General features: G+C 36.5%; 2 protein-coding genes across 7 annotated transcripts in view; one reads left to right on the top strand and one right to left on the bottom strand.

Annotated features, from left to right (window-relative positions):
* The window catches only part of LOC135682819 (CLIP-associating protein 1-A), a 43,221-nt gene extending 41,452 nt beyond the window's left edge, over window positions 1–1,769 (top strand). For all 5 annotated transcript variants that reach the window (XM_065197873.2, XM_065197872.2, XM_065197875.2 and 2 more), the window contains one exon: window positions 237–1,769. In XM_065197873.2, the coding sequence (XP_065053945.1) occupies window positions 237–293 (57 nt within the window). In that variant the 3' untranslated portion in view covers window positions 294–1,769. The remainder of the gene's footprint in view (window positions 1–236) is intronic.
* A 1,467-nt stretch (window positions 1,770–3,236) lies between these two features.
* LOC135682828 (sperm-associated microtubule inner protein 4) lies at window positions 3,237–18,261 on the bottom strand. Of its 2 annotated transcripts, none has more exons than XM_065197894.2 (6): window positions 16,549–18,261; window positions 12,385–12,564; window positions 11,982–12,053; window positions 10,102–10,414; window positions 7,980–8,210; window positions 3,237–4,916 (listed from the first exon to the last, which is right to left on the bottom strand). In XM_065197894.2, the coding sequence occupies exons 1-6, from the start codon at window positions 16,629–16,631 to the stop codon at window positions 4,215–4,217; spliced, it is 1,581 nt and encodes a 526-aa protein (XP_065053966.2). In that variant the 5' UTR covers window positions 16,632–18,261; the 3' UTR covers window positions 3,237–4,214. The 2 variants fall into 2 exon arrangements, with proteins under 2 accessions (XP_065053966.2, XP_065053965.2); XM_065197893.2 differs by lacking the exon at window positions 16,549–18,261 and adding an exon at window positions 14,745–15,160.
* Window positions 18,262–18,275: the final 14 nt, after the last annotated feature.

Here is an 18,275-nt window from a genome sequence, read left to right as displayed (position 1 = left end):
ATGCGCACAGAGAAAACTCGGGACCTCCATTTACTTCAACTGAAGTATCATTAGCTTCTTTGACTTTTTCCCAGGCAATTTTGTCTGTAGTAGCAAGCATGCTAGGTTGTCTTGTCACTTGTATTGTAATGACTAGGTCGCTGATCCACATTGTCTCTCAGCCGAACGCCTGTCCGTACAGTCCTGCTTCCACTTCTCCTCGGGTTTTAAACTGACGCAGACATTTTTCTTTCCAGTTGAAGCTGTTAAACCTCTACATCAAAAGATCTCAGTCTAGCAAGCAATCAAGCTAGAATAGTTAATTACCACCGATTTTCAACAATTGCCAACTCAAGGTTGTTGGAAGTCATGGGGTTAAATACGGAGTTCCGCCGTCCTTTTTCTAGATGTTTTCTAGGCCCATTTAGTTAAATTACCCGTTTTGAGATGATAATTTACTTCAATCACCTAGAAAATTTTGAACAACCATCTTTATGCCCAACAAGTATTTGTTAACTCTAAATGCGAAAATATGTGTTTTGTATCCAGCACTCTATTATTCTAGCACGTCTAGGCGTTCGTAATTCCGCCATTTAGTGGTTGTAGTTGCATGGCATTTTGCATAGTTGTCTGAAGATACGTGTAATTGTATGTTACATTTGATAAGCACGTGTGTCGCAGATTAAACACATGGCAAACTGATTCTCTCGTTGAAATTAAACGGGCTGGCCTAGATCCAATAGTCAATTTTTCTACAAACCGGTAGAATAATACTCTTTCTTGTGGATTCATCCATCATATTGCAAACCAAGCTAGAACTACAGATTTATCATCAAAAAGTCCATTGTTTTCTCACAATTCTCAATTTCAATGTCAAGTAAACCACATCAGTTTTGATCAATCCCATTTTTCTCTTATCCTGGTAAGGGGGGGCTGAGAGAGGGGGCAGCCTTGTGTAAAAATGATAATGACGAAGACCTTTCTTGAGCTGGTGGCTTTCAAAAACCCTTCTTCTTTATATTCTATACGTATCTTCCCTAGAAGACAAAAAATGTCTCAATTTTGTTCCAAATTGAACTTCAACAATGCCTCAAGTTTTTTTAGTTATGTTGCATTAGTCGCAGTGTTGCATCCGACGCAACAAGCAACTTGTGGTTTTTCTATCACGAATCTAAACTCACTACAGATGTAATTCCCCTCTCTATTTGATGAGTTTAGGCCACGTGTATTATCTCCTTGTGTATTATGTGCTCCAGGGGTGTATTGTTAATTTCGTAGAAGCGTTGTGAACGTAAAAATATGGGCCATAAGTTCTATGTTTTCCTTCTCAAATAGGTTATTTAGGAAACCTCCATGGGAGTTATTTCTTGACCAAGGCCTTTGCCTGCAACATTTTATACATCATTTTTGCTCAATTTCTGGCAAGGATACAAATTCGAGAGCGTCCATCCGTCCTTAAGTTCACGACTGTTTGTAATCATGTATAGTTATTTGAAGATTTTGGAAGTAAAGGTTAAAGAGAATAGTAGCGGGGAGATATTAAATTGATCTGTTCCCTTCTCGTATTGTAGGTTTATTAGTCATTTTCGTTGATCAATTACTTATAAAAATAAAGGGAAATCTAAAGTAAAAGCTGTTCAGTTTCTTTATTTTATTTGTTTTTAGTAAATTAGCCATTTCACTCCTCGTTTACTTGCATGGAGACACGCATGTACAGCGTTTGTAGGTAGCTACAGAGTTCATATTTTGCGCAGGTTATGTAACTTAATATAAATTATGGCTGGGAGTCAGTTTCATTCTCTTGATGTCGTTCGACAGCTGCTTTATCTCTACTCACGACGATGGTTCGTTTGTTTGTTTTAGCAAGACTCTCGTTGAAACAACTTTTACATATTCAGGCATTTGGTAAGAAAAAATTCAAAAATTGGGTCGACCTTATGTGTATATGCGCCTCTTTTACTATTTATGAAAAGGCAGTGCTGTCTTTAAAGAACAGATTTTCTATGCCTGAATAGTGCCGTTTAAAGGGCGAAGCATTCCAGGAATAATGCTACCCCCAGTCTGGAATAAAGCAACCCCCACCCATCCAGGGACATCATAGTTTCAGAACCCTCTATTCTTGTTTTGGAACGTATTGAGAACTGGAAATTTCTAGAACCACGATTTCAACGCTAGGATATTTTTTGTTGACAAACAGGACCCTGCAACTATTTCAAATTTTTCAAATTCTCCTTCATTTTACCACTAATTATTAGCGTTCTATTGATTATTAAGTGTTTTTGTTCTTTTTCATTTTTCAGGCTACTAATTTGCTTTTTTTACAATTCTTACTTTCTTCACAGCTGATTTTTCGTCAAAACAGTAAGGCTATAGGCTTGACAAAACTTTCAACACTGGAAAATTTCTCCCCAAAAATCAATATTACAAGAAAAAAATGTGTTTTTACTATTAATTCATCTCTCCAACTAAAAACTGGCTTTTCATCACATTTTTCAAACAGTTTCTAGAGTACGGATTTTTAGTCAAAAAGTAAGCCTATAGGCTGGACAATAATGGCAATTTTATCACAGGGAATTTCTTTCTTAAAAATCAATGATTAAAGAAGAATAGAAGTGTTTTTACTGTTTCTTCATCTTTCTAACTAGTAACTGGCTCTGTATCACAATATTCAAACATTTTCTAGATTACAGATTTTTAGTCGAAAAGTAAGCCTATAGGCTTGACAATAATGTCAATTTTAGCACAGAGAATTTTTTTTTTAAAATCAACGATTAAAGAAGAATAGAAGTGTTTTTACTGTTTCTTCATCTTTCCAATTAGTAACTGGCTTTTTATCACAATATTCAAACATTTTCTAGATTACGGATTTTTAGTCAAAAAGTAAGCCTATAGGCTTGACAATAATGGCAATTTTAGCACAGGGAAATTTTTTTAAAATCAATGATTAAAGAAGAATAGAAGTGTTTTTACTGTTTCTTCATCTTTCCAACTAGTAACTGGCTTTTTATTATAATATTCAAACATTTTCTAGATGACGGATTTTTAGTCAAAAAGTAAGCCTATAGGCTTGACAATAATGGCAATTTTAGCACAGAAATTTTTTTTTAAAAATCAATGATTAAAGAAGAATAGAAGTGTTTTTACTGTTTCTTCATCTTTCCAACTAGTAACTGGCTTTTTATTATAATATTCAAGCATTTTCTAGATTACAGATTTTTAGTCAAAAAGTAAGCCTATAGGCCTGACAATAATGGCAATTTTAGCACAGGGAATTTTTTTTTAAAAATCAATGATTAAAGAAGAATAGAAGTGTTTTTACTGTTTCTTCATCTTTCCAACTAGTAACTGGCTTTTTATTATAATATTCAAGCATTTTCTAGATTACAGATTTTTAGTCAAAAAGTAAGCCTATAGGCTTGACAATAATGGCAAATTTAGCACAGGGAAATTTTTTCCTAAAAGTCAATGATTAAAGAAGAATAGAAGTGTTTTTACTGTTTCTTCATCTTTCTTACTAGTAACTGGCTTTTTATGACAATATTCAAACAGTTTCTAGATCCTTGATTTTTTGTCAAAATGTAAGCCACTGTATATGCTAAGTCGTTGGCTTTTTCAAAAATAAAAGAAGGCGTGGTTTTTAAAAAGAAAGACGTTTTAAAAAAGGACATATCGTTCATAAAAAGCAAAATGAGTAAAATTAACTTCCGTTAAAAACTATTAACCTCCGTCAATTAATTAACTTCTGTTAATGAATTTAATTATCTGCTGTTTTCATTAAAAATCAGATTTTGCCAGCAATGTGAGAGATCTTGACATAAATATTTCACTGTCTATAAGCAGTCTCATTGTGCAAATAGAATCAAGTATAGACAGAGCCTCTCAAGGCAATTCAAATCATTGGCAAGAATGTCTGAGTTGATCGTGGGATGCTAATATTAAAACAGGTGTTCAACTTCGAATTTCCAACGGCGTGAAGATCTCCCATTTCACATAACGTAGTAAAATCCGGTAAAATATTTTTTGCGTGAGTTTAACATGCACCAAAATTTGTATTCCACTAGATGGCCAGAGGTTTGCCATATCTTGTCTTCTTGAAGAGAATACATGGTAGACATTCGGTGTGTCTTATTTACAAAGGACCCTTGACAAGCTCTAATATGGTAGTATATATTAAAGACAAGCCTAAAATGTTCGATCTTCTAAGTCTATTACAATCCTAATGGAACAGAGCTACTTTACAAATGGTCTGCCCCACGGAAAATATAGGTGTGTGCTTTTGCTTCTGGTACTACATGCCGCTTCTCATTGGTGGTGAAACGTAAGTCCGGCTTTCGTCGTAGATCAGGAGTTGGTTCAGGATAGGCTTCGTGGAACCTGCGACTTGCAGCACTTTTGGACCATCTGTCGTGAACGTTTAGTAAATCAGTTGTGGAACGATAACTGCCAACGGTGTGCGGTCGAAAGTACTTTAAAGGGCAAGCAGGGTCGCCTTTAAGAATGTCCTTTTGTGCTATCTGTGAAGGCATATGGTTTATAGATGTCGAAGCAGGAGCACTTCTTGATAACCTATCAGTAACATGTATGTCTCTTTGTAACAAGTCGCTAGCTGAATCACTGTTGGCAGTGCCTGGTAAAATACGAGTTTTGTTAAATGGGGTCTTCAAAAAGTCTCGCCTCTTATCACCAAGTGTATCTGAACCACTGGTGAGCGGGATCTCACGAATGCTCATTCCATCAGAAAACGTAACACTGCGATTGAACTGAACCGATTTAGGGGTCATGGCATCACTTAGTCTACGACTGTCAAAAAATTCGGCGTCCCGTGTCTCTGGCATTTCGGTGTCGGCTCTTGATTTTGAACGAATGGTCGTGCTGGCTGAGGAAACACGGCTTTTATCTGGCTGACAGAACGGCGTGTACGCTTCTATGAAATTTTCCTGCGTTAAAAGAAATACGCATTAAAATTTATATCAACTTCTTAATTAACCCTAAAATGAATACTGCTTTATCTAAGAATATTTATGTTCATAACGCATTTTTATGTTTAATGCCCTCAAATGGGGGTGTTCCCGGTTATTTAATGAGGCGGGCTGGCCAGGTTTACCGGGATAAATTCTATACCGTTATAAAAACATGACGAATCAGAGTATTACTGTTTACGTGTAAGCGAATTCACATATCAGGTGAAATCACCCCGCTTTACCGGGACCACCCCCATTTGAGTACGTTTAATTGTAAAACGCTTATCTCACTCATGCGAGATATCGGTCAATTCAAATGAGATCTCGGCTAGAAGGGCTGGCCCGCTTGCTATTTTTTTTCTTTCTTTATTTAAAGTTGGTACAGTTTCTAGATATGCATTCTCAAGCTAATTGGAACCAACCAATTTAAATTACCAACGCTAAATATAATATAAATCAAATATAACCGACGTTGCTAAGGTATTCCTTGCAAAGATTACAAGTACAATTAAACGATGTAAATTCTGAGATTTTTTTCTTGAATATTAATAAATTAGGGGAGTACTTTATCTCATTTGGAATTGAGTTCCATATTTAGCTACATCTGTATGATACGGTATTAAATCTATATATTTTGTAATGTGGCTCCGCTGTTTTGAGTTGGGAGTTTCTTAAGTAATATGGGCATTCATTTATGGAAAATATTTCATCCATAAAAGGTGGATTCAATCCGTTAAATGTTTTGTAAACTTCTATCGCAAGATATTGTAAATTTTTCTTATGAGAAGTTATTGTTTTATTCTTTATCATGAGCTATTCTTATTGCTCTTTCATGAATCCGGTTCATGCGGTTATTACTTTTCCTACTGCAAAACATCCAAATAAGAGGATAATAATTAAAATATGATAATATGAACATTTTCATTAAAAGAATTCGCTTAGATTCGTCCATATACGAAGCAATCCTGGCTAGAGCGTTTACCTTTTACCCAGCTTCTTTACAAAAAACTTTAATATGTTCTTCTAATCTAAGTTGATGGTCTAGTGTTACTCCCAAAAGTTGAATATGCTTACTTTCTATTATAGTAGAGCCATTTATTTGAATTCTAGATTCCTTTAAATTGGATCGATTGGCTTTAAATGTTATAAGCTTGCTTTTATCGCCATTGAGCACCAAAAATCTTTCATAAAACCATTTATTAAGAATAGCGGCTTCCGATTCTAAGTCGTCAGTTAGTTCATTCATATCAGTACTTGACAGCCAAATTGTATTATCATCTGCATAGTTGCATAAGTTGTTTTTGTTCAAATGCAGAAAAATATCATTTATGTAGATATTGAAAAGCAACGGGCCTAAACTTGATCCTTGAGAAACTCCCTGCTTTGTTTCCATCCAATCACTAAAATCTGAGTTTATTTTTACTCGTTGTACTCTTTTATCTAGATAACTATACATGAATTCCATTGCGTTGTCGCTGAAGCCATAAGATTTTAATTTGGCTAGTAGAAGTATATGGGGTAAACAATCAAATGCTTTTGATAAATCCATAAGCACTACACCAGCCATCTTTTTTATCCAAGCACTTTTTCAGACCTTTAATAAGTCGTAAAAAAGCGTGTTGTGTGCTATAACCTTTTCTGAATCCACAAAGCAAAGGGAACAGTTTAACAATGATGTAATTGTAGATTTGATTGAACATTATTCTCTCAAATATCTTTGAAGCTGAGGGTAGCACACTTATTGGTCTATAATTCTCTTTACTAGTTGAAAATGGGGCACACATTAGCCATTTTCATAAGAAAAGGAAACGTTTTATCAGAAATAGATCGATTGAATATTTCAGTTAGTGGTCCAGAGACATCGTCTATTGCCATTCTAAGAACTTTTGGGGGGATGTTATCGGCTCCTGTGGATTTGTCTTCCTTTAGGTTGTAAATTATCTCTCTTACCTCCTTGGAAGTTACATTTTCAAAGTTAAACTTAGGAACTTGATCAAACATTTCCTTGATTTTTAAAATACTACGGTGGTTTTCAAAGCATTTCAATTGATTTAATAGTGACGACTGACGAGGCTGTCCTTTCGTCAGACGTCTGTTGCACATTATCAGATAAAGGTTGGGCTATATTGAGGTATTCAGTAATATTTACGAAGTGATTATTCAACGTCTGTGCAACTATTTTGCTGTCAGACAGGATTTCATTGTTCTCTATCAGGATGATTTTTTTTGCTTTTGCATTTTTATCATTTAATAAAGGCTGGATAGTTTTCCAGAATCTTTTATTATCGTTGACGAATTTAACATCTAAATTTTCGAAATATCTTCTTTTAGTGCGTCTAATAAATGTAACACATCTATTTCTGATTTTTTGTACTTCTCCCTATTAGATACTGTTTTATTTTTGTTGAACTCTCCTTTTGCCTTAAATCTCAGCATTATCAATTCTCTTATATCTTTAATCATGAACGGCGCATTGTTTGCCATTACTAATTTTTTCTTCGGAGGGGCCTGTTTATCGAGAATTGAAATCAGAGTTTGATTGAAAACATCGTACGATACATTTTCTTTAGGTTTCTTAGCTAAATTAAATTGAAGATCCTCGTTAAATTGATCGATAGAAAAAGTTTTATAGCATCTGTATGAAATAGAAGTGGGTTCAAAATTTACGAATTCAGTTTTCAGTACAGTATAGGTTAGCTTATGGTGGTCAGATAAACCTGTCTCCTATGTACCTGTATTTATATAGCTGTATTTCTTGTCAAAACAAGAGAACTTCCTTATACCAGTCAGATCTCGGTTAAGCGAGCCAGCCCGGCTTCCTGCCTCCTAAAAACCTCCTAAATCAATTATAAACAAAATTCGAATCTTAATTATGTTTCTTTACCAAAAAACACAAACAGGGGGCGGGGACGGGAGTCAAAGACTTCGAAAGTTAATATAAAGTCTGAAGAAACTGTATACCCCTGTATTTGTACAAACGTTTTAGAAATACAATTCTAAGCCTTGTCTTACAAATTTAAGAAGCAGGAACTCTCTTACCGCACTTGTCTTGCTATTATCAGTTACAGCATTTTGAGTGTCCAAGGTTGCTGATCCTTTAAAGTCCTTTCCATATGTCGATATCCACATGGACTTTTGCAGATCATTCAGAGTGCTGGCTGTCCTTAGAGAAACAGAGGTATTTTCGAGCACCTTTCCACTTGCAGGGCGAACTGTCGATGGTGGGCAAGGGTAGTAATTCTGTCTCTCTTTATCTGGGCCTTTTGGCAACTGAAATAGAGTCATTTTGGCGTCATAAAGAAGCAAAGCCTACGCATAAGCCGAGCAGATTATGTCTCCATGCAAATCATTATTCTGAACAGATCAGAACGATTGAAAATCTGACAATCTTCATTGAATCTTGTGCTTTTACAAAAATTATCTTCAACAGCCTTCTTATAGAGAAAAATTGAACACCTTCCATTGAGCTTCACGAACTTTACTTTCTTCGTATAAACATCATTGGCAGAAAATGTTTGGATAACAAAATTTCCATTGAATTTCTTTTTTGCATGGCTAGATGACGTATCTGCTGCACAATTAGTAACATTGATGTGTGAATGTTCAAAAGAAAATTTTAAATAAGAGAAGGTTTCTATCAGGGTTGCCTTAATTCGTTTCATTTTGGAACCTCCCTCATAGCTTAAAGATGTGTCCGAAAATTTACTGTTACGCCGAAAAGGTTTGTATTAATTGCACTTGCACAATAGAATTTTGCTGAAACAACAGAAATCAAAGATCCCTGAATCTATAATGAACCCGTGTTTCCATTAAAAAACAAAAGAAGGCTATAAGCTTTAGATAAGACTGGGTCTACAATTTTTTAAACATATTTGTTAATGGTTACTTCAGTCCAAACAAATAACAATGATCTATCAAAAAGTCCCCGTCACTCTTTCTTATGATACAAGACAGTTTCAAAATGACCGGAATTGATGATGCTATAGCATTTCAACTCGAGTCAAAAGACCCTTTCGAAGATTTAAATGTGTAAGCAAACATAACAGTTATACCTCGTAACAGTTATAAACATATAACAATTATAAACAAGTGACAAAAATATGAACGTTAACAAGAAAATTAGTGATTTTTCTTTCCTTTTCTATGTATGTTAGAAACTTTGATCTCGGACGGGGGTGATGCTCTAGAAGGTGCTTAGTTTCAGTACACATGCACTGTATGGGAAACTAAGAATTTAAACCAGTTCGGAACTGAAATTTTCTAAACATTATCACATTTTAGTGCTTAGAGTTTCTTGCAAACTTCTCACGACTTCAATTGCAGTTTTAAAAATATGTGTGAAGCAATAATCTGACTTTGCTTTAAACATCCAAAAGACTGGTTAACATTTTGTCCGAAAACTTACTTGTCCAAAATGCCAAAATATATGTCCGTAAATATTCATCCCGAAACTTATTGTCCGCAATTTTATCCACTGAAAATTTTTGTACTTAATGTGTACATTGCCTTGAAGAGGAATTTTTCAATTTGACACGTTTGAGTCTAATTTGACATAATTTTGTCATCAATTAGCATATTTTGAAATTAAAGGCAGCCTTTCTACTAGCCCGAGTAAAAAATTATCCGTTTTTAAATGAGTCGATGGAAACAGCATTTTTCTTCGAACCTTGTTTAATGTGTTTTTGATCGTTCCTACTAAGCCGGGTTAAAATATATTCAGGGTGAAAAGTTGTAAGAGAAATCAGTATTTGTCTCAATAATCCTTCAATTTCAATCGTTGTGGGCCAATGGAAGCAACATCGACATCGAGGATTTTGTTTTTTGACTCTTGGCGCCATCTCAATTTAGTAAACGTTGCTGTTGTTGCAAGTGGGTCAGAAATTATCCGGGTTTCGGCGTTACCATTAACCAGGAGGGTCGAAAGAAACCCGGGTTAAAACTGACCCACTCTGAGACCCGTTTCCAACTTATCCGTTTTTCAAGTGGGTTAGTGGGAACGCGACGAAGAAGCGGATGACTTTTAAACCATTTCTGTTTTAACCCGGGCTAGTGGAAAGGCTGCCTAAAACTGACTGCCACACGCATCAAACGTTTGGCAAAAATTGAGCATATTTCGTTTGAAAATAAAATTAAACAGCTTAATTGGAATACTCAAATATACCTGAAAATAATTAGGCCCATCCAGCCACCTCAATGGGCTTCTGCTTGAAGTTGGTGACACTGAAACCCGCTCATGGCGAGCAGGAGTGCCCTTGGCTTTACCAATGATGCTTGCCTCGGGAGCAGAAGCAGCAGTTTCCGGAGGTAGTGTAGGTTGGAAAAGATGTGCTGCATCACCTTTGCTCATGTCGGTCGGAACATCAAATTGGGGAAACAAGGCAAAACGCGATGAATGCGATGAATAAGGATGTTCAGCGGGAAACTTCTTCTCAATCTTTGAGGTTCCAAGATTCTCCTTGTTTGGAGCTGGAATACTGAAATACAGAATTAATCGAGTTTGTGATTAGCGAACATGACGAGTTTGTAAATCTTCTATCTATATTGCATGATCCACAACGAGAGATTTGAAAAGTCTAGAATTAAGGTATTGAGATTACCGACGCTTATCAAAATACCATCAGTGTGGTTCATGATCTTGATTGAAGAATGCTGAAAAACTAGACAATGAAACCAATGGATTTTTCCTTTCGTTATTTGACGATCTGCATACAATTAATAAACTTCATTTCACATGGAACGGTGTTCAGCTACATTTATCACAAACTAGGTCCGAGACTTGTAATAAGACAAACAGGGGGATTAACGGAACCTTTATAGAAGTTCAAAGCAACTTCATGAAATATTTTACGTGAAGAGAGGTACCCAATAAGCATAAAAAACACATACCAACCGTTTGTTCCCCCGGACAAATTAAACAAGGTTCAAACTGGTAGTATAAGTACAACTATCCTGGCTTCGACTAGATAAGTTTATGAAAATGCAGCGAGAATTTGACTTGGGAAGAACCAAAAACGGTTACCATAAAGTTAGGCAGAAGCTACCCGAGCAGACGGGTATTAATTTTATCCTTAAAACCGTTTTTCATCCTGAAAGTTCTAATTCACGTACAAAGTTGATTAAAATTTCAGGCGACAGTTTTGTACTTTCTCACGAAATCTAGCGCGTATTCTACAAAAATCTTCCAAATACCATCTGCCAAACATAATTACAATTTTTCTGATTAACACTGAGAAAGCGAGGTGAGTTGCTACAATAAAAACCGCCACAAATAAAAAATTTTCAACAAGATCAATTGTGAGGCGAAACACTGAAAGTGGTTTCAGCTTTAATGGAATGCACGTAAGACTGCAAGACCAAAAGCGTTGGTTGGTATTAAAAGTTGATGAAAAATTCCAGCAACTGATGCAAACCTCGCTTAATGAGACTTAAGCTGGTTGAAGATGCAAACATAAAGGTCCTTTTTTAAACTCCTAATCCGTAATTCACATGACGAAAGACATGATAAAAACCAACCTCGCATGTTTGCATCTTTTGGTATTTCAATCAGAAAATCAATTTCGATGTATACGGATTTTCCTAACTGATTACAGAGAATAATACGCGCGTGTCTTATCCTTGAAATTCATGACAGCTACCTAATTTTACAGTCTTAACCCAATTAAACATAGCTTCATAACTTAACTTAAACATAACATAACTTTACTTCATTAAAAATCAGGCACTGCGCTTTATATGGAAGATTAATATATATGTGACATGACAATGCTTTGGAAAACGCAATTGAACCCTAAATGTACGTCATGCAAAATGAAATAATAGCTTCTGGGCAAGTATAGTTTAAATTCTCCTTTTAAAATCATTATACCAACCCCAAAGAAAAAGTAGAAAAACGGATTACTTTTTAACCTAAACAAGAATGCTCTGCCTGGCTCTTCGTCTCTGTTTACCTTGAACGCTCTTCACCCAAAACCCACAGTTGCAAAAAAAGACCGAATGTTAAAGATTGCTGTTAAGAAGCTGGCAAAATACAAAAATACTCACAGCTGATCATTTGTCCGAACATTGCTTTTGCTTAATGGCGTCAACGTGTAGAACTGCTGGATTGTCATCGCACTATAAATAGAGTATATATATATAAATACCGTTAAAGTTAGAAGAAAAATACATTTTGCACATGTGATTGTGAGTATATCACTTTCTTGAATTGTACAGCTAGTTTCATGCGCTACGTAGCTTAGAATAAAAGCAAACATTTGGGCTAATGTCAAATGAGAGAAATGGGGCTACATCGCCACACAAAATAATATGACATCAGGTGACTTCGAAAACGAGGGTGTGTTAAAAGAGGTTTGATGTATATTTGTTAAATGCAAAAGCTGTTAATTCTATATCAATGCTGAAAACAAAAACGAGTCTCCATAATCATTAATTGTAGATTGTTTACCTTGGATGTGGCATGACTCCAGCGCCATAATGCAAGTGCCCTTTTTCCACACGCACAGGTGGCTCACCTTTAGGTCGGTTACTGCTTGGCAAACTGATCGGGCCCATGCCGCCATAGCTTAAATGTCTCCCCCAAGGTGTCTTAGGGACTTTCGGAGTTGCATTGAAGTATCTTTTAAAGCTGGAATGAAGGATACTCCGGTCAGAACCAACAATAAGGCAAACAGGCTCTGTTGATACTTTTACAGCAGTGCCGTCGGAGCGGAGGGGGTAGGGGGGGGAGCAGGTTGACGTTTGCTCGCCTGAACTTTTAGACAGTACGAGAGCACAATGTTGAGAATAAAAAATGCGCAATAATTCATAACGTTCTTTTGCAATCAAGATTTGATTTTGATTCCTCTGTTATTGATAGTGAACAACTGCTATTTCCGTGGGAAGCAAGGTCTGATGTGTCGACTCAAATAACAGCTTACAGCCATCTTCGCACATTGCTGCCATCATTCCTTGCCACTTACTGTCGGTGGTATGATGCATTGGACAAAACTTCAGAAATTTCTTTCTTTTGAACATTCGCCAAAAAGATGCTAATTTCAACGAGTTAAAAGAAAATAACCTTAACTGAAAAAACAGGTTTCCGAATGCCTAACTAGGTGAGCAGATCCTGCTGCATCCTTAAAAAGTGTAGCCTACGTATGGAAGCATTATACGTAGAGGCTGCATAAAGAAGTGCGGTTGACAATTTAAATGTTCTCCAAGAAATATGGGATTGCAGTCTAGAAATTGAAGGGGACATATTCTTGGTGTGCAACATCAGATGGAATTGATCAACTTTTTCTATGGCGTGAACGTAGGAAATATGTGACTTTCTCAGAAATTGTAGCTTTGGTAAATTTGCTTCTTATTGCCCTTGCACCTGCAACAAATGCCATCAGTAAAGATTCCTGTCCAACTTCTTGAGAAGCGTCAAAACATATCTTCGAGCAAGTACGACCACGACGAGATAGTTATTTTTGATATTTTTGGATGGGGGCTTATTCGAGAGAGGGCTTATACGAGGGGGGAGGGGGTTATAAAATTATTGTAGACATCAAGAAGACATTATTAAAAGGCCACAGGCAACCTTAGATGGCAAAAAATATCAAATTGAGGGGTCCAATTTGAAAATTGATGGTAGCAGTGGGGGCTTATGCTAGGGGGGCTTATTGAAAATTTGTAGTTCTAGGGTGGGGGCTTATTCGAGGAGGGGGCTTTTTCGAGGGGGGTGGGCTTTCAATTCGAGGATTTACGGTATTGATAAACGTTTTTCGATATTTGCCGAATTCTGCACCTAAATCTCAAGCAGCTGGCCTCGCTTGTAAAGAAAAGCGGGTTTACCAAGAACGAGTACCCTTTACTGCTCGGCAACAATGGTAATGTTACATAGGTTTTTTAATTTTACTATAAGATGGTCCTCTTATGTTTTTCGAAAATATTCTGAGCCCCTCTCTTTAACTAAAGGATGAGCAGTGTAGCCTGGAAAAAAGAGTTCAAGGTGGAAGCATGTCGAAAAACTGCCGAAAAACTGCCGCAATTGCGCAGTGAAAACATCCAACTCCACAACCATCATGGGAATTATATATTGAAAGAGCATGTTATCTTATTGTACAATGGGTCAAAGTCACCGTTTCTCTCTTTCAATACCTTTGATCCGCAAAAAGTTAAACATCTATACCTCCCTTTTTGTCAATATCTGTTTTTTATATTCCTTAGACGACAAGCACCCACTTTTCGTGCTTTTTTCTAAATCGTATATTTATCCAATTAAAAAGGTTTTCTATTTTTCAAAGGGGTCATTCACCCAGGGTCCTTTTGGTGCTACTATATACATTTGGCAAAAAGGGAAATCTGTAAAAAGGGGATGTGTAAGCAAGTCTGCAGTTGCAACAAAACAAAGCCTACAGTACCCAATATAAAGACAGCATTTCATAATGGTTACAAAATAAACACTTGGCTGCTTATTTTCTTTGGCCTATCCGTAACAATCATCACTATTAAAACCAAGAATCACACGTGACGTGAGCATAAAGCAAAGCTTTAATAACTGATCAATTTAATCGTAATAATTAACAGGGAGTAGAAGGTCAATTCCCAGTTAGTCTAATCCAGCTGATAATGGACACTGATATCTGCGTACACTGGTTCAAATTTCATATTGAAGTGAGTGTCGTCCTAAATAAGATATCATGTGGATATATGTTAGATCTGGATAAATGCAACAAACTTTTTCAAGAAAAGTTGACAACGAGCAAAAAACTATGCCACGATACGATAGCAAATGCAGTTTCCAAAGCTTGAAAAGAACAATGAAGTTGAAGACCTTACTTTGCATCGGAAATCGTGCATCGGTCAATTTTCTTTGGGGTGAATACCTGGTTCGACTGAAATTTAGGCTGTAGGGTGCTCCGTCCAAGATGCTCTTTATAAAATGCACTATTTAGGGCTAAAGTCGCCATCTTTCAAAACTTCCGGACCGGCATCACATCGTGGGTTCCTCTCTGGTATTCAAAGCTCCTTCGGGTTTCTGTTCTCCAAAACGAAGGCTACTTTAACAAGCTATTGGGCTCGCTCTTTCTCACGATCTCTCCTTAATTATTAATGTGCGATATGATTTTCTACGATTTCTCAGACGTCAACTGACTTGACCATCTCCACATGCCAAACATCAGACACAGGAGAGTTTGTTTGATTCGGTGAGACAATAAACCATGGTAACAGGCCTTTGTCATGTCCTATTCAAACATTTCAACAGCGGTTGTTAGTCACCCCCTGAGAATCGTCAAGTGTGTACTTCCCCGCAATATTTGGCGGGAGCGAGACAATAACACCCGTGTTTTCAAAAAAGGCGGTCTCATTGTGCTCTGGTTAGCTACATATTGAAAGATTTGAAAGCTTCGTAACAGGTTTTGCAAAGTTAACAATAACATATATTGAGGTTCATTTTAAACAAAACGACGAAACTTCTCACAGTGGAAATTTCAACTTCTTTCAAGGAAGACAAAAAGAAACGGAGCTTCATTTGTACTCATTGTTTAATATAACCAAAACCAATGCTCAAAAATGTACTATGACATTTGATTTCATATACACTCATAGGGACATAGCAGGAGAACTCATTATACTGTTGAAGAACGACTTTGTTTATACTTTGGAAGAGTGATGTTATGTTAAATGTGCAAAAGAAGAATGCACTCCTTTTTTATAAGAACCAGTAAATTTAAATTCAGGCTGACTGTTCTTAATTTTTTCGAAAATTTGAGGCTGGATTGTTCTTAAATGGTTCAAGCAATGCGATTGCTACAATCCTGGCCAAAACTCATGAGACTGCTTCCCAAATGAAATGGATTTTTCATGCAACGTGACCCCCTCCCCTATATCAATGTTGGGGTGTTTGTATAGGCTAAAATCGAATGCTGGGACATTAGCTCTCAAACGACACCAACATTGATATAGGGGGAGGGGAGAAGTTAATATGTCCTAATTTTTCTTAGGTCTCTTAAAATGTTGTTCAAAATTGCATTTTACAGTAGCTCAGCCTCAACTTGTTCCTAACTTTTGACCAATTTAGAGGCTCGTGTTTCTATAAAATTGTTCGTATGAAAAAAAAGTGTAAAGGAATCTACACTCCTCTTTTTTCATAGAAAAATTGTATAAGAACACAAGCCAAAAGCACTATTAGATACTGTTAATGTACGATACTTTTTTAAACAATGTTTTGGAACCTACTTGAAAAATTTCATCTCAAAAACGAAGAGTTTTTTGCTATCTAGGGGAGCTTTTAAAGTGAAATTTCAAACTTATCAGCAAATAAAGGATGTCTCTCTCACTTTGATGGCAAATTAGGCCTAAACACCCCCAAGAGCACACTAGCTAGCAATTGCATTGCTCACACCCCAATATGATAATTTTCGGCAAAAATTAAGAACAGCCAGCCTGGACTTCAGTTTTTTAGTTCCTACAAAAAAGTGTGTGCTGTATTAAATACTTTAACATTGAATAATCCTTCTAGATCCCTTTGGCATCTATCGAGTGATTTATGGTAGAGTTGAATAGTCCTAACAAAATCATACAAAAACAACTAGACGAGTCAAAAGATCCAATTGAGAAGTAGAAGGAAATCACAACTTACTTTTCTTGAGAAATCGTTGGCCTTTTCAACTGTCCTGGGGTAAATTCTAAGTTAGACTGGAAAGTAGGCGATAGTTCGGTCATATTGATTTATTCCCACACGAGCTTTCTGTTGGTCAATGTTGGCATTCCATCTTTCCAGTAAGAAACTTTGAAAGCATATCTCGATATAAAGGCAGAATTCTGCTTTACCCTGTCATATGCCAATTTGGTATCAAATGCAGTTATTCACTGCTTTTGCAACAGTGATTTCTTCTTTCTCTCTGGATACGATCCCTTGGCTACAATCACAGCAGTAGGCTTCGTCTCTTGACAAAATCTCTCGGTATCATAGAGTAAATACTTTAGTCTTAATCTTGCAACAAATTAAACGGAATGCTCTATTTTTCTATCCTAAATGAGCTTTGTAGTAGGAAGTTTTTATGAAAACGCCACCGCCCATGTTATAGTTACGCAGTCAATCTCAAACATTTGTTGTCATGAAAACATACGAGTTAATATAAATTCAAGGCTTGATGTTTAGCATAGCGACCAGCGTACAACCTGTATAGTATAGCATGGTAGCTGATTTATGCCAGAATCAGCTCATAAAAAATTTACTTCTCCGACAAAGGTTGACCACAAATGAACTAGAATCATGTTTTTGTCGATATTCAATCGCTTTATCGTGCTATAAAATTTTTGAATTTCGCATATCTGCTGTGGGCTATGGCCAAATATCAGATTACAGTTGCAAAATGGTTTCCTTAATCCGGCATAACTTGCAAGTTAACTACTAGGATAAACACCAATCAATAGAAAGGCGTTTCCAATAGATTTTCTGGCTTAACAGTAAGGCATTTACTGATTCCAAAATAGAGGATTTTGATTCACCGTGCAAACAGCTGAAAATGAACGCAAATCATGACCCAGCCGATTGGGCTTTTGTCGAAAACAGCTTTAACTATGCACAGATACTGTGTTTCAAGGATTCTCTGTCGTCAGAGAATCTGTCCTTGAGCCAGAAGGTCGCAACCTGGAATCAAGGTATGATTTCAGATGGAGTATGGAAGGCATTAATGAAAAAACGCTTTTGAAGAGTCATCAGGGGGCGAGGACACGGAGGGAGGGGGGCTGCGGGAAGAATGGCCCCTCAATAATTCCTGAAAAGTATTCGAGGTCACATACTAGCTACCCATATCCGTTACATTTCAAAGGAGGTAGTTGCACTCTGCATTGTGATGACGGGGGCTTTTTGATGAACGGTGAACAAGTTTCTTCCGACCTTAAAGGACGGTGATTAAGAAACAACAGATTTTCCCCAAACTTTTCTTAGTATTTAGAACAGTTTAACGCTACTGGTCTAACCCCTCAATTCAAAAAGACTTATATCCAATCAAATAAACACTATAAATATGAAAATTAAGATATCCCACAAGATAACGATACAATTTCTTCGATTTTGGTTTCGCTTAAGGCTCCCTATTTAGAGGGCTGATTTCTTTGGCAGGTTCCTCAAAATTTTTAGGTCCAAGTTGCTTTTTGTACACTCTACAGATTTTCTGAAAAGGAAGCGTCTATTTGTAGATTTTTGTAAGTTGTTGAGGATAATCAGAGCTTACATAGGCAGAGATTTTTAGACAGTGAAGATGTTGTCTCAACAAACGTGCATTGACGTAGGTCTTCATTTTTTGAGGCAACGTTCTCTTCACTTGTTTTACAACATGTAAATTAATTTAAACAGCAAAC

The sequence above is a fragment of the Rhopilema esculentum genome, chromosome 16 (assembly GCF_057945365.1).
Source record: "Rhopilema esculentum isolate cy_ngs chromosome 16, ASM5794536v1, whole genome shotgun sequence".
In the NCBI taxonomy this organism is placed as follows: domain Eukaryota; kingdom Metazoa; phylum Cnidaria; class Scyphozoa; order Rhizostomeae; family Rhizostomatidae; genus Rhopilema; species Rhopilema esculentum.
This window is presented reverse-complemented; position numbering and strand designations above follow the sequence as displayed.

Coding starts and splice junctions, on each gene's coding strand:
- LOC135682828 (XM_065197893.2), bottom strand. CDS start 14,875: ATGGCGACTTTAGCCCTAAATAGTGCATTTTATAAAGAGCATCTTGGA. Junction 12,054..12,384: donor GGAGTCATGCCACATCCAAG/GTAAACAATCTA, acceptor CTCTATTTATAG/TGCGATGACAATCCAGCAGT. Junction 10,415..11,981: donor GTTCGGACAAATGATCAGCT/GTGAGTATTTTT, acceptor TCTGTATTTCAG/TATTCCAGCTCCAAACAAGG.